This window comes from Lontra canadensis, unplaced genomic scaffold (genome assembly GCF_010015895.1).
Source record: "Lontra canadensis isolate GAN:19392208 unplaced genomic scaffold, GSC_riverotter_1.0 scaffold69, whole genome shotgun sequence".
Lineage (NCBI taxonomy): Eukaryota > Metazoa > Chordata > Mammalia > Carnivora > Mustelidae > Lontra > Lontra canadensis.
This window is the reverse complement of record NW_022631063.1, coordinates 11055349-11068804: the sequence shown is the minus strand read 5'-3', so window position 1 is coordinate 11068804 and position 13456 is coordinate 11055349. Positions and strand designations below refer to the sequence as shown.

The 13456-nt window shown below is 33.2% G+C and overlaps 1 protein-coding gene across 1 annotated transcript in view; it reads left to right on the top strand.

Moving 5' to 3' along the window:
* SP3 (Sp3 transcription factor) overlaps positions 1-12992 on the top strand; it is a 58237-nt gene extending 45245 nt beyond the window's left edge. Inside the window, exons 5-7 of the mRNA XM_032880481.1 lie at positions 1979-2171; positions 7628-7824; positions 11232-12992. Coding sequence (XP_032736372.1) covers positions 1979-2171; positions 7628-7824; positions 11232-11548 — 707 coding nt within the window. The 3' untranslated portion in view covers positions 11549-12992. The remainder of the gene's footprint in view (positions 1-1978; positions 2172-7627; positions 7825-11231) is intronic.
* The last annotated feature ends 464 nt before the right edge of the window (positions 12993-13456 follow it).

Sequence of the window (13456 nt, the reverse complement as noted above, 5' to 3'; positions counted from 1 at the left end):
AACTGCCATGTTTTTGTCTCTCAAATCAGACTTCTTGAAAAACTTATCTATACTTATTATTAAACACTTTCTCACTTCTTGCCCATGTTCTTAGTTTAGTTTCTTCATTTATCTGCAGTATTTTATGTTGACTACTTTCTTCCTTGAAATACATTCTTTCCTTTCTTTGATGTAGCACATTTTCCTGGATACTAATTTCCTTTTTGCAGGTTCTTCCTCTTCTACCTGTTCCTTAAATGTTTGTCTTCCTCATAAGCTACTTTACTTTCTTTTCTCATCCTATTAATAGTAGTGGAGTGATCTCACCTACTATAATCCCAGCCTCTGGTCTCCCTCTTTTGTCAATTCATCTTCTCCACAATTTCTAGAATTTTCTTCCTAAATAAAAATCTAATGGCATCACTTCTCTAATAACCATACTTATACTAATTCTCTATTTTCTACAGAATAAAGACCAAACTCATTACCTTGGTATTTAAGAATGTTCTCAATCTGGCTTCAACCAGCTCTTCCAACTTCCAACCAGATCTCACCTACTTCTATGGATGGACTCCATCACAGTATCTATACTGAGAAATTTTTTTTTTAAGATTTTTGTTTATTTTAGAGCAAGTGTGTACAAGTGGGGGAAGGGCAGAGAGAAGAGGGGAAAGAGAATCTCCAGCAGACTCCCCACTGAGCGGGGAACCTGATGCAGGACTGTCTCTTGATCCTAAGATCATGACCTGAGCCAGAACTATGAGGACTGAGCCACCCAGTGCCCCTATACTGATAATTTCTATATCTCTAGCACTTGCCTCTTTTTTTGAGCTCCAGAGTTGTAGGTCCAACTTCTTTACTTGTATGTCTCATAAACAGTTCAGAGTCCATGGACTTGAACCTTGAACTCATTAATTTTCCTTTACCTCTACTTGGACCTTCTCCAGTATTCCTGTCTTAGTGAATGGTACCACTATCTACCCTGTTGTCCAGGCCAGACTCCCCTTTCTTCATACTTTTCTCCCTGTTATTTTGATATACTAGTATTAAACTGTTTGAGGCATTTTCTTGATTGTTGAGTATATATTCAGTTTTCATTAGTTTAAATTCAGAAATTTCTGGGCACATTTGTTTTTTTAAGGCTATTTTTGCCCCAATTATTAGTGACTGATACAGATCTAAAGTAATAAGTTTTTGTTAAGATTTTTAGTTTACATAAATCAAGATAATCTATAATTTTTTACCAAAGATGGTTATATTCAGTATTTGTTCTAGATCCTGTATTATTTCTTTAAAAAAGTTTTCTGAGATGAAAAAGCTCTAATGTTATCTATCATTATCAATATAAATAAAGATGATTGGGTCTGCTGAGAAAATGACGTAACTTGATGCCATGTCCGCTCTTCCTTACCATTGCATCCTCATTTTGTTTTCCAGTCTGGTTTGTAATAAAACTTGAAAATAGAAACCATCTCTCATATTTCTGTCCCCTCTTCACAGTGATATTATGGCCATTTTAGATATTTTAGTAATGATTGACTTAATTTAAACCGACTCAAATGAATGACCCCTGCTTTTGCATTCACATAGTACCTATATAGATAGGGATAATTAATACAGGTTATGAAAAAGAGGTTTAAGGCATTAGAATCTGTTCTAATCTGAATTGACTGTTGGATTTATTGACTAGTTGATTAATTTATTATTGAAGTTTCAGAATTGGTTCAGCTTCCTCAAAAAAAAGTTACTCGTTTTTCTTAATCTTTTAAGAAGCAAGCTCACATGCTGGCTTTATTCCCTTTTTTGGCTGAATTATTTGATATTTAGAATACAATATAAATAGTTTTAAAAGAATAAGTCACAATAAGGACCAATGGTTATATTCCACAACAGGAGTTCTGACTTTTTACATAGTATTCACTTTATCTTTGAGAAGCTCAGATCTCATGGTTTTTGGGCCAGTGGGCTGCTTCTCATCTGTATTTGCTTTTTTCTTTAGATATTAGGATCAAGGAAGAAGAACCTGATCCTGAAGAGTGGCAGCTCAGTGGCGATTCTACATTGAATACCAATGATCTAACACACTTAAGAGTACAGGTGGTAGATGAAGAAGGGGACCAACAGCATCAAGAAGGAAAAAGACTTCGGAGGGTAGCTTGCACCTGTCCCAACTGTAAAGAAGGTGGTGGGAGGTATGCACCCATGAAACATTCCTTTTTTTTTTCAAGTCTGCTAATAACATCACCCTAATTTTTGAAATACTGCATGCTGTATCACTTAATTATGGGAAATTATTCATTACATGATCATTTTGTGTGGATGTCTGTATGAGTGTGGCAGAGTTAGGACAAGTATATGATAGAATTATCAGATCTAAATTCCTTTTGAAAACTTAAGTTGTTTAATTTGCCTTAAAAGAAAGTAGCAGATGCCATTTAATAGGCCCATATCAGAAATTAGCCTGTTTGCAAAACAGCAATGAGATTTGCCTAAATACAGAAAAGTTGATTTTTAGCTTGAGAATAGCAGTTATATAAAAATAAGAAGTTCAGAAATAGTTGATAAGCATAAATGTTTTCTAAACATTTTCTATTTTCAACAGAAATGAATAATAAGCCTAATGATGGAATTTTTTTAAAAAGTGGCACTGTAGTATTTCAATTCAGTGCTTTAAAAAAAATGAACGTTAAGACAGAATAACATGGGAAAAACTAAAAACAGATCACTGATTATATTAAATGTAGATGGATTAAGCTTAATAATTAAGAACTTGAAACTCAGATCATATATAAAAAAACAAAATCAGCTTTAATGTTGATTATAAGGAACATCTCAAATAAATTGGCACAGGAATGTTGAAGATAAAGGGATGGAAAAAGATATATTAGGCAAATGTTAACAAGAAAACTTGGATAGCACTGTTATTATTAGGCAATGAAGATTAAGATGAAAACAGTCAAATGAATAAATAAGGGTAGGCTTCTTAATAATAACAAAGTTTTCACCATAACTTTGAAATACATAGAGCAGAAACTTACAGAATGTTGTAAAGACATGGAGATCAAATCCCTAGTCATAGTGAAAAACCTTAATATCTCTCTCTCAGAAGCACTGTTTAAATAGACTATACTATTAATTCAGTTAATGAACTTGATCTATTAGAAATAGCCTTTCTATTTGTCTTTGAGTTGTTGCTATTTGTTGATTTGCACATTGGCCAGTTCATTTGCAGTGATGGTAATAATGACTAATAACTGCTAACATTGGGAGTTTTAGACAGTCTCATAATTGAGGCACAGAGAGATTAAATGACTTTTAAGAGCAACATGCAAGTGGGCTTTGGACCCAGTGTCTTACTCCAGAACCTTAACCACTATACTTACTGCCTCACAAGTGGATTTGCTTCTCTGCATCTGATCCTTAGGTATTTGTATGTACTGGTAATTATTTTAACTGTTTGAAATATTATTTATTCTTTGAAATGTTTTGGTCAGTTTAAATAAGTAAATGAATTTTGGCTAGATGATAACTTTTCTGAAATTTACTCTCATATTTAGAATAATTTTCAAGATAAATAGTTATGAAAGTCTAATTGAGGGTCAAAGTGTGGCCAGTGTTTTACTTTATTCATTTTATTAAAAATGAAAATCCTTTAGATTGGTTTTTATTAAACTAAAACATGCTCATAAAACTTGAGATACACTGAATTTTATATTAAAAGAATACCAGACTTCTATCCCACATCAAGAAAACCATTATAATAATTTTTTTAAATATATCTTTCCACACTTTACGTATCTTTTAAAGTAGAATCATCTTATTCTTTCTGTTTTACATGTCTGCTCTTATTTTGAAAATCTTTGTGACCATATTTCCATGACTGTATAGCGTCTACATCAATTTTTTAATGGCTGTTCTGTTACTGTATGGATGCATAAGAAACATCTTTTTTGAGAGTTTGTTATTGTCATGCCAGTCCTGACACATACATTTTTGCACATTTGCCTGATTACTACATCAGTGTAAGTTGGCAGAAATGAAATTGTTGGATCGGAGGGAATTGTCTGCTTTCTATCTGTATCAACTTACACTCTTGCCAGTGGTGTATGAAAGTATCTGCTTTCCCACACCCTTGCCAATAATGGATTTCACATTTTTTAATACCTTTTAAAGTCTGACAGATGAAAAATAATTCCTCATTATTGTTTCATTTAGTATATTTTTTGTTGCATTGTGAGATTCATTTTTTGGTATGTTATTTTAACATTTTAAAATTTCTTCTGTGAATTATTTGTCTTTTGTTAGTCTGTTAACCAACTTGTGTGTTTAACTGTCATATATGCAGATATTTTTTTCCTAGTTTTACACTGTCTTTCAACTTTGTCAGTGGTTTGCATAATGCATTGTTAACACAAGTAAAAGAAGAGTTCCATCACTTAAATTTTGCAAACTTTGTTTTATGCACAAAATTTTTAGTTGGTCAGTTTTTATGAAATACCTTATGAGGAGACTTAACTTTTTTCTCCCCTAGAACTTTTGTGAGTTTGTTTTTTTAAAAAACTTACTTATTCTAAGCAATCAGAGTTGAAGTTCTTAAGAAAAAACTATATTGTTTCTTAGAGCTCATTTGAACAAACTTCAGCTAGCATACATGACAGGTACAATTGTATCATTGGCAGTTGCTGCTTCAAGTTAATAGGTGCATAGCATATAGTAAATCTAGCACATTCCAGAGTGTTCTGCAAGGGGGAAATAGGCAGAACTTTAAAAATTTTAGAATATTGGCCTTTTTCCCTCAGCCATATTCTTTATATGTATATACACCTATATATGTGTATGTCTAAATATATATATGTGTATATATGTATCTGTATGTATGTATAAAGTGGCATCTCCAGAGGACAAAATTTTGTTTACCTTTTTGAGCAAGGTGTAAAATATAATTAATGTATTTTATATTTATGTTATAAAATATAAAACATTTAAAAATTATATTTGTCTGGTCATTTAACCAATATTTATTAAGCAGGACCAGCCTTCAGAAACCTTTTACTCTAGTGGGAGAGACAATTTTAATAAAGTAAAGTTTAAAGGCATTATTGTTATGTGGGTTTTGTGTGGATTAAACATCAATCCATATTTTAAAAATTTTCTTCTTTGTCAGCATTTCAGTTGGTGTCTCATTTCTCCCATCCCAAGCAAAAGAAAGTACTTGATGTACTTACCTTTTCTTAATTCCCATACTGAGAATTAGCTTTATTTATTCTGTGTCACTCTGTCTTGGCATTGTTAAATTACTGAGAACAAGTTTAGGCAATCAGGAATAGAAACTTAAAATTGTTTTTTCTAGATTGTATGGTAGGTTTTAGTGGTCTGATTATGCAAATCAAGAAGAAAACTTACAGCCAAATCTTTTATTACCTTTTTATTTGTTGAGAAAATCAGTTCTCTTCCTTTGTATCATATGGCATAAATCCATATCTAGCATATCTAGATTTTCTTGAATAAAATTTCCTTTTTAAATAGAAACTTGGACCTGGGTATTGGGCTTTTCCTTTACATTACATATATTTGTGTGCGTCCCTGTCCCCATTTTTTTTTTCCTTAGATGCCGATCCCATTTTCAAATAGTATTTCTGTTTTCTTATGATTCAGTTGAAAATAACTTTTCCTGGGAGTTTTGGTTCTTCGAGAACCCAGATTCATTACTGTAATTTGTTACAATCTTGTGCTTTGTTAGTGCTCTTAAGCTAAATTTTGCTAAGTTAGTAAAATAGCACTTTTGAGTTTATAAAAGCACATCAGTTCACTCAAGTGGTATGCTTAGCATTGAGGCAAGAAGCCATGGGTACAAGAGTGAAGTGAATTGGGTTCTCTGTGAAATTGCTATGGTGAACACAATATGTAAAATTGTTTTGTACACCAATAATCACAAACATTGCTCTTTTTCTTAGGGCTGTTTGAGAATAAAATAAATTTTAAAAGCTAAATTAAATGGAAATACTGGCTTTGGTTAATACTTTGGCAGGTGAGCCAGAAAAACCTGTTTCACTCAACTCAGCTCTTGGAAGAGAGTTGTAGAAATTGGGGGTGGACTGGAGCAGAAACTAGAATTGTGTTAGATTATGACATCCTTGCCCTTAAGACAACAGCATGACTCCTCCTTGTCTTTACTTATGCTATTCCTCTGCCTGGAATGCCTTCCCTCCTTTCTATCTAAATCCTACCCACCTCTTCCACGAAGCCTTCTCTAACTACTGGAGCCCACATTGATGTCTCCCTGTTCAGAACACCTATGGCATCTAACAGCCAGCACTGCACCGTTTAGCACTGTTTGTCCTATGGCAATTTCACATGCTACTGAGTGTGAGTACATTAAAATATAAATGTGGGGAAATATGATTTTTCCAGTAAAATTTGAAAAACGATAGGTATAATATATAAAGGAGGATTTGCAGGCTTATGGAAAGTTTATAGGCTATACCTAGACTGTGAGATTGGGGGAGGAGGGGAAGTCGGGGGTCTTAAATGTACCTTTTTTTAATCTCAGAGAAATATTGCAAAGTGTATATGATTTTGACAGTCAGTGAGTCTAAAATGCCATGTTTTATAAACTCATTTATTTTTATTCAGTAAATAGCCTAATTTGTTTTGTTTTGTTTTAGAGCTTGAGTAATGACATTTTCTGTACTGTTTAATACTTACTTGAATATCAGTTCTGGAATCAAAAAAGTTTTCTTCTTGCTTAGACCAAAATACTTGTGTTCATTCATCTAATAAGCACATATCCCCCGAACCTTGTTCTTGGTATCAAATACTAAAATGTAACAAATGTCAAATTTTGCACTGTGGAGAACTATATTTTTATTATATCACTGATGTGTAATAGGGGGTATCTTTGCATGGTTAATATGGAGGGAATTTTAATTGTAAAGATAATTTTGATTTATATTTATTTCATACAGTGCTAAGGGAGTTGAGACAATAGCTTTGTCTAGATTTTTTCCTTTGATTTTTCCCCAAGTCAGTGTATACTCAGGGTGTGGCTATACAAATACATGAATAAATATGCTTAAGTCATGTTAAAGTCTGTTTAGGTGCCTATTGTTTTTTTAATTGTACCTGTGATTAGTTATGCAGTCATTTCTTGGTTTTAATTTAATTTTAAATTTTTTTAATTTAATTTTGAATTAGCTGGCATCATGACTTTGAATAGACCATTTAGTTTCTTAGTATATGTGCTGCCGAAGCGAGCACTAGACCATTTAGTTTCTTTAATCCACATTAATTTAATGTGGATTGGGCCTATGCATCAAGTTTGTGAATGGTTCTGACAGAATAATAGCTTTATTTATAAATTCTTTATGAAATGTCCTTTTAAATTATGTAATTCTTGAGCATATTTACATTTGGACAGCAATCACATTAATTCTGAAGTAAAATTAATATGTAATACTTACATGTTTGAGACATATAAGTTTTTATTAAATTGATTTTAAATAGTCCTGGTTTCTGATTGACCTCATGGTGATGTCTTCTATTTGAAATTCAACACAGGAGTATATGATATGGTAATGTTTGTTTGGTATGGTAATGTTTATTTGAATATTTTCATATAAAGATATATTATTCTTTGTGTGTTTTTTAGAGGTACCAATCTTGGGAAAAAGAAGCAACACATTTGTCATATACCAGGATGTGGTAAAGTCTATGGGAAGACCTCACATCTGAGAGCTCATCTGCGTTGGCATTCTGGGGAGCGCCCTTTTGTTTGTAACTGGATGTTCTGTGGTAAAAGATTTACTCGAAGTGATGAATTACAGAGGCACAGAAGAACACACACAGGTTACTAACATTTACTTTTAACAGACAAAAATGGCTACATGCTTATGGCTACATACTACCTTGAAGGTTTTTTTTAAAGAGCCTACTTTACTGACCTGGATTTTTTTTTTTTTTTAAATAAAGATTTTATATATTTATTTGACAGACTGAGATCACAGGCAGGCAGAGGGGGAATCAGGCTCCCTGCTGAGCAGAGAGCCCGATGCAGGGCTTGATCCCAGGACCGTAGGATCATGACCTGAGCTGAAGGCAGAGGCTTTAACCCACTGAGCCACCGAGGTACCCCATGATCTGGACTGTTTAAAATACGATCAGTTACATTCAGTTTTTATCTTCAGCAACACCAATTTAAAAACAATAATTCCCGGCTCCTGTGTGGCTAATTCGTTAAGCGTCTGCCTTTGTTTGGCTCAGGTCATGATGCCAGGGTTCTGGCACCAAACCCCACATCGGGCTCCCTGCTCAGTGTGGAGCCTCCTTTTCCCCCTTCTTCTGCCTGCCACTCCCCTTGCTTGCGCGCGCACTTGCTCTCTCTCTCTCTCTCTCTCTCTGTGTCAAATAAATAAAATCTTCTAAAAAAGAAAAGAAAAGAAAAAGAAACAGTAATTCCAAATAAGCCAACATGGCTTACCTTGTAAAATAACATTTTATTTTATGTGGACTCTGGCTAGCTTTTTCTCCCTTTCTTAGTTCACTTTTTTTGTTTTGCTTTAACATCGTTGAATGTCTTAAGCCACATTTATGTTATTCTTGTTTATTATGTTAACAATTTAAAGATTTATTTATTTCTTTTAGAGAGTAGGAAGGGACAGAGGGAGACAGAGAGAGGGTCTTAAGCAGACTCCTCGCTGAGCACAGAGCCAGACTTGGGCTCAATGCAGAGTCAGCTGTAGGGTGGATCTCATGACCCTGAAGTCATGACCTGACCGGAAACCAAGAGATGTCCACTTAACTGGCTGCACCACTCAGGCGCCCCTCTGCTTTTACTCAGCCTTTCTTAAATTCTTCTTCAGCACTACAATAAAGAATAAATCCTTTTTTTTTTTTCTGACAAGCTCAGTCATTTCACCTTTTCTCATTTTAATATCTGTGAAGTAAGCAAAAAATATTGCATTGAGGAATAACCAAGGTGTTATTGATGGAAAGACTCTCTTTGATTTGTTTTATAAGGTATGTGTGATTATATGAAATGAGCCTAGGGATGACCCAGACTAAACCCCAAGTTAATATATCTTAGAGATAGTTTTCTCCTTCTACCTTGTAATGGTAAAGGTATTTATCAGTCTATGCTCAGCACTGAAGGATTGAAAAATACATACTTACAGTCACTAGAGAGCTCAGAAGGAAGAACCGTGGTAAAAAGGAAGACAGTATTGGTTTTTTTTTTTTTTATAATTTTATTTTTTATAAACATATATATATATATGGTTTTGAAGTCACCTAGATTTGGATTCAAATCTAGATTCTTTGTTAGATTAGGCAAATATGCTGTCTCTGACTCAGCTTTCACACCTCCTACGTTGTCTTTAAATATATAAAACAGCCTGTCAAGTATGTATTAGTATATATATTACATGTTCTACTTGTTTTATTTTCTGTCTCACTTGTTAGGTAGGTAGATGAGTTTATTAAACTGTTTGAAACTGCAACAAATAATGTAAGAAAGTAGATAAAGTATGCTCAGAGGCAGAGATCATTATTGCTTGGGATAGTAAGGCATTGTTGGGCAGTGGGCTGGGATAGTAGACTTTCAGATGGCCTGATAACAGAATTTTCCTGTGTGGAATTTGATCAGCAGGTTATAGAAAGGAATAATGTAAAAGGAAAAAAAGTCTGATCAAATAAATGTGGGAAACACTTGATTAAACAGGGTCACTACGCGTACCTTCGAGGTAGCACCTCTTAGGACCTTTAATTGAACATTAACAAGACTGGATCTCTAAGTGGGGAGAGATGTAGTGTGCCTAGCATTTCCCAGCCTCCTCTGATTGTTGTGCCATTTTCCATGGAGCATCTTTCAGGATTGATTCCAAGAGAAACTTTGGGAAATACTTTTGCAGAAGAATAGAATAGTATGTGAATAGAAGAGGTAAAAGACCATTTGCCATAAGTGAAAATGAGATTCTGTATAGCACATTTCTGTTAATAAGTGGATTGAGCCATATAGAGGGCCTTTTAAGTTAGGCAATAGAGAATTAAAACTATTTAGTTATCTGCAAGTTATTGCCATACCACTTAGTATAATGGTGGAATTTTACACCGTAATACAAGTTGGCATTTAAAGAAGATTTGTCTGGCATTGATTTATTGGATTGGAGAGGGAATGACTTAAGGTGTCATCAGAGCATAGATCAGACATGAAGTCTGGTGAGGACCTCCTTAGGGTGGAGGTGCTAGAATGAGATAGGTAAGAATTTTGAAATAAATTAATTAAGAAAATTGTAAGACTTGTTTATTGAATGATTTCTCTCTGGATTCCCTTTAGATTGGCCTTTTGGTTTCTGTCTTTCAGTAATTCTCTTACGCAGTAGGTCTTTGACTTTTTAATTAGACTTTCAGGCTGTCTTTTGTATTTAAAAAACCTATTTTATTCATGCTGGGAAGAAAATTTAGGCATCAGGGTCCTAAATTAACTTTACTGTCATGATATGTTAGGCTTGCTCTTGACTATTCCAGCTAAAGTCAAGTCATCTAGCCATCTCCATTATTCCTGGGATTACTCATTCTTAATGGACCTCAAGCTTGTGTTTTTGCTTTAATCTATAAGTACTCTGCGTAGTTACTTGAATTCACATTTAAGAATTGAAGGTTTAGTATCATGGATTTGACATGTTAATATCTTAAATACAGCTTAAAACAGTATACTCTTGGAATGCCTGAGTGGCTGCCTTCACCTCAGGTCATGATCCCAGGTTCTGGGGATCGATTCCTGCAACTAGCCATCCTTGCTCAGTAGGAAGCCTACTTCTCCGTCTGCCTTCTCTGCCTGCCCTGCCCCCTGCTTGCATTCTCTCTCTCTGATAAATAAATAAAATCTTAAAAACAAAAACAAAAAAATAGTCTACTCTTTAAAGAAGTATGTTACGGATGGTCATTTTTTAGCTGTATGGTATCTTGTAACAGATGTTTCAAAACAAACTATTGGCATATTTGAAATATTAAAGTCTAATCTGAGTATCAGTTTATAATGTTTGAAGATCGCTTTTCATTGAAAAGATGACAGATTTATTTTGAGGAAAAATAATCTAGGAGAGAAATGTTGAAAAAGCAGCTAACGAAACTAATGCAGTTTTAATTACTCTTCTTCCTGTCCCTAGCTGTCAAGTTAGGTTGGCTTGCTTTTTCAGCAGATGATCAGTCTATTACTGTTGAATTTAAAAAATTGAGTAACAATTTTTTTTTAACAGGTGAGAAGAAATTTGTTTGTCCAGAATGTTCAAAACGCTTTATGAGAAGTGACCACCTTGCCAAACATATTAAAACACATCAGAATAAAAAAGGTATTCACTCTAGCAGTACAGTGCTGGCATCTGTGGAAGCTGCACGAGATGATACTTTGATTACTGCAGGAGGAACAACACTTATCCTTGCAAATATTCAACAAGGTTCTGTTTCAGGGATAGGAACTGTTAATACTTCCACCACCAGCAATCAAGATATCCTTACCAACACTGAAATACCTTTACAGCTTGTCACAGTTTCTGGAAATGAGACAATGGAGTAAATATTACACAAATACTTATTCATTGTGGTTATTTTTATACAGTAGTGAGAAGAATATTGTTCCTAAGTTCTTAGATATCTTTTTATTGATGTGCAAAAATTTTTGGATTGACAGTAACTTGGTTATACATGACACTGAAATGCCTTACTTTGTATGATATTCCATAGTATATTAAAAATGGTAAAATTGCATGGGTTTTGTAGGTACTTTTGGAATCTAGAAGAAATGAAATTTTACCAAGTTATATAAAGAGAAAATTGAATTTAACAATGCGAATGGTAGTCTAACCAAATGCATCAATCCTGTGTGGTTTAGTGTAAAAATGAGAACATGTTGGTATTTATCTATTGTAAGATAAAAAAAGTTGGTGGGTGAAAGAAATCATGTTATGATAAAAAAAATTTTTGTAATTTTCTTGATGACTGGAATTTTTATTATGCATAACTGACAAATCAAGTTTCCAAGCAAATGTTACATAGTGTAGGCTTTACTTAGCTTATCAATTTGTCATTTTGAAGCTAATTATTTTAATTAGGTTAACTATGTACAATATTTTAAGCATTACTCTTGTAAGATTTTGAAAACTACATTTTAACATGGAACTCTAGGGATAGTCACCTTTTAAATCCTGTTGAAAAGCCATGTTTAAGATTTAATTTGCCAAAATAATGTCTTGTTAATATTCTTTCAATAACGAAGTTGGGCAATATAACCAATGTTTAAAAAAAAAAAAGTTTAAAATGTATAGGTTGAGGCATTTGGGTGGTAAGAAAATGTTACAGTGAATTATCCCTTTTCTTGAATATTGGAGGACCAAAAAAATAAGGTGTATTGCGTCTTAGCAGTGATTTTTTTATCCAATCTTGTTTCCAAAAACCATATGTCTGCCAGGGCCTTAAAAGCCATCATGTAAATTACCAGTAAAGTATAACATATGCAAACATAACAAAATCACTTCCATAGTGACGATACTCCAACCATATGGATATTAGTCATAGAAAACTAGAGGTTTATGATATTTTTTTAAGTCTCTCTCTCTCTCTCTTTTTTTTTTTTTTTTGTCTAGGTAGTCAGTCTGCACTTAAATATCAACCATTTTCCTTTTTTGCTTCTTCCCTTTAAATTTATATGTATCCAGTACATTTAATTGAGAAATGTATGTTTTTTATTATGCTGTATTTTCTTTTTATTTTTTAATTATTGTTTATATTTTCAATTATTAAAAAAATGTACAAAATAAAGTTTCATTGCTGGTCTTGTAAGAGCTATACAATTTTCCTAAATGTATACCTATAACTGCAGCAGTTCACCTATTTCAAAAATTTGGAATTCTGTTCATTTGTTATTCTTAAGACCACCTCAAATTTAAAGGCTACCTTATTGTACGTTTAAAGTGTATTATAACAGTGTGGTAGTTAATAAAACACTATTTTTTTTCTTTTGAGTTTGTTGTATTCCTATGCATTTAAAATATTTGCAGTGGTATGGGGTAAGAAAAATCTGTTTATTTTCTTCATCTTAGCCTTTTGTTCACAGATTCTTGATTTCAAACACTAAAATTATTGTGAGCAGGCATATTTACTTGGAAAGGTAAGAGTAGAGACACTAGCAAATCACTAATTTTTCACCTGAGAATGATTTAATTATTAAATAAAACTTTCAAAAAGCATCTTTTAACTCTTAAGTTCACATTGATTCATGTTAATTGTAATAGTGTCATTTTGCAAACCTTGATTTTTGTTTCCCCTTTTAAAGCCGTGCAGAATATTTTGATTTATTAAAAACTTGAATTTACATGACGATTCTTGAAAATGGTAACATGTTTTGGTAAACCATGGCAAGAGCTATTTGAAGGTTATGTTTTGGGTTTGTGTATGTCTAATGATAAAGCAGAGTAAGAGGAAGGGA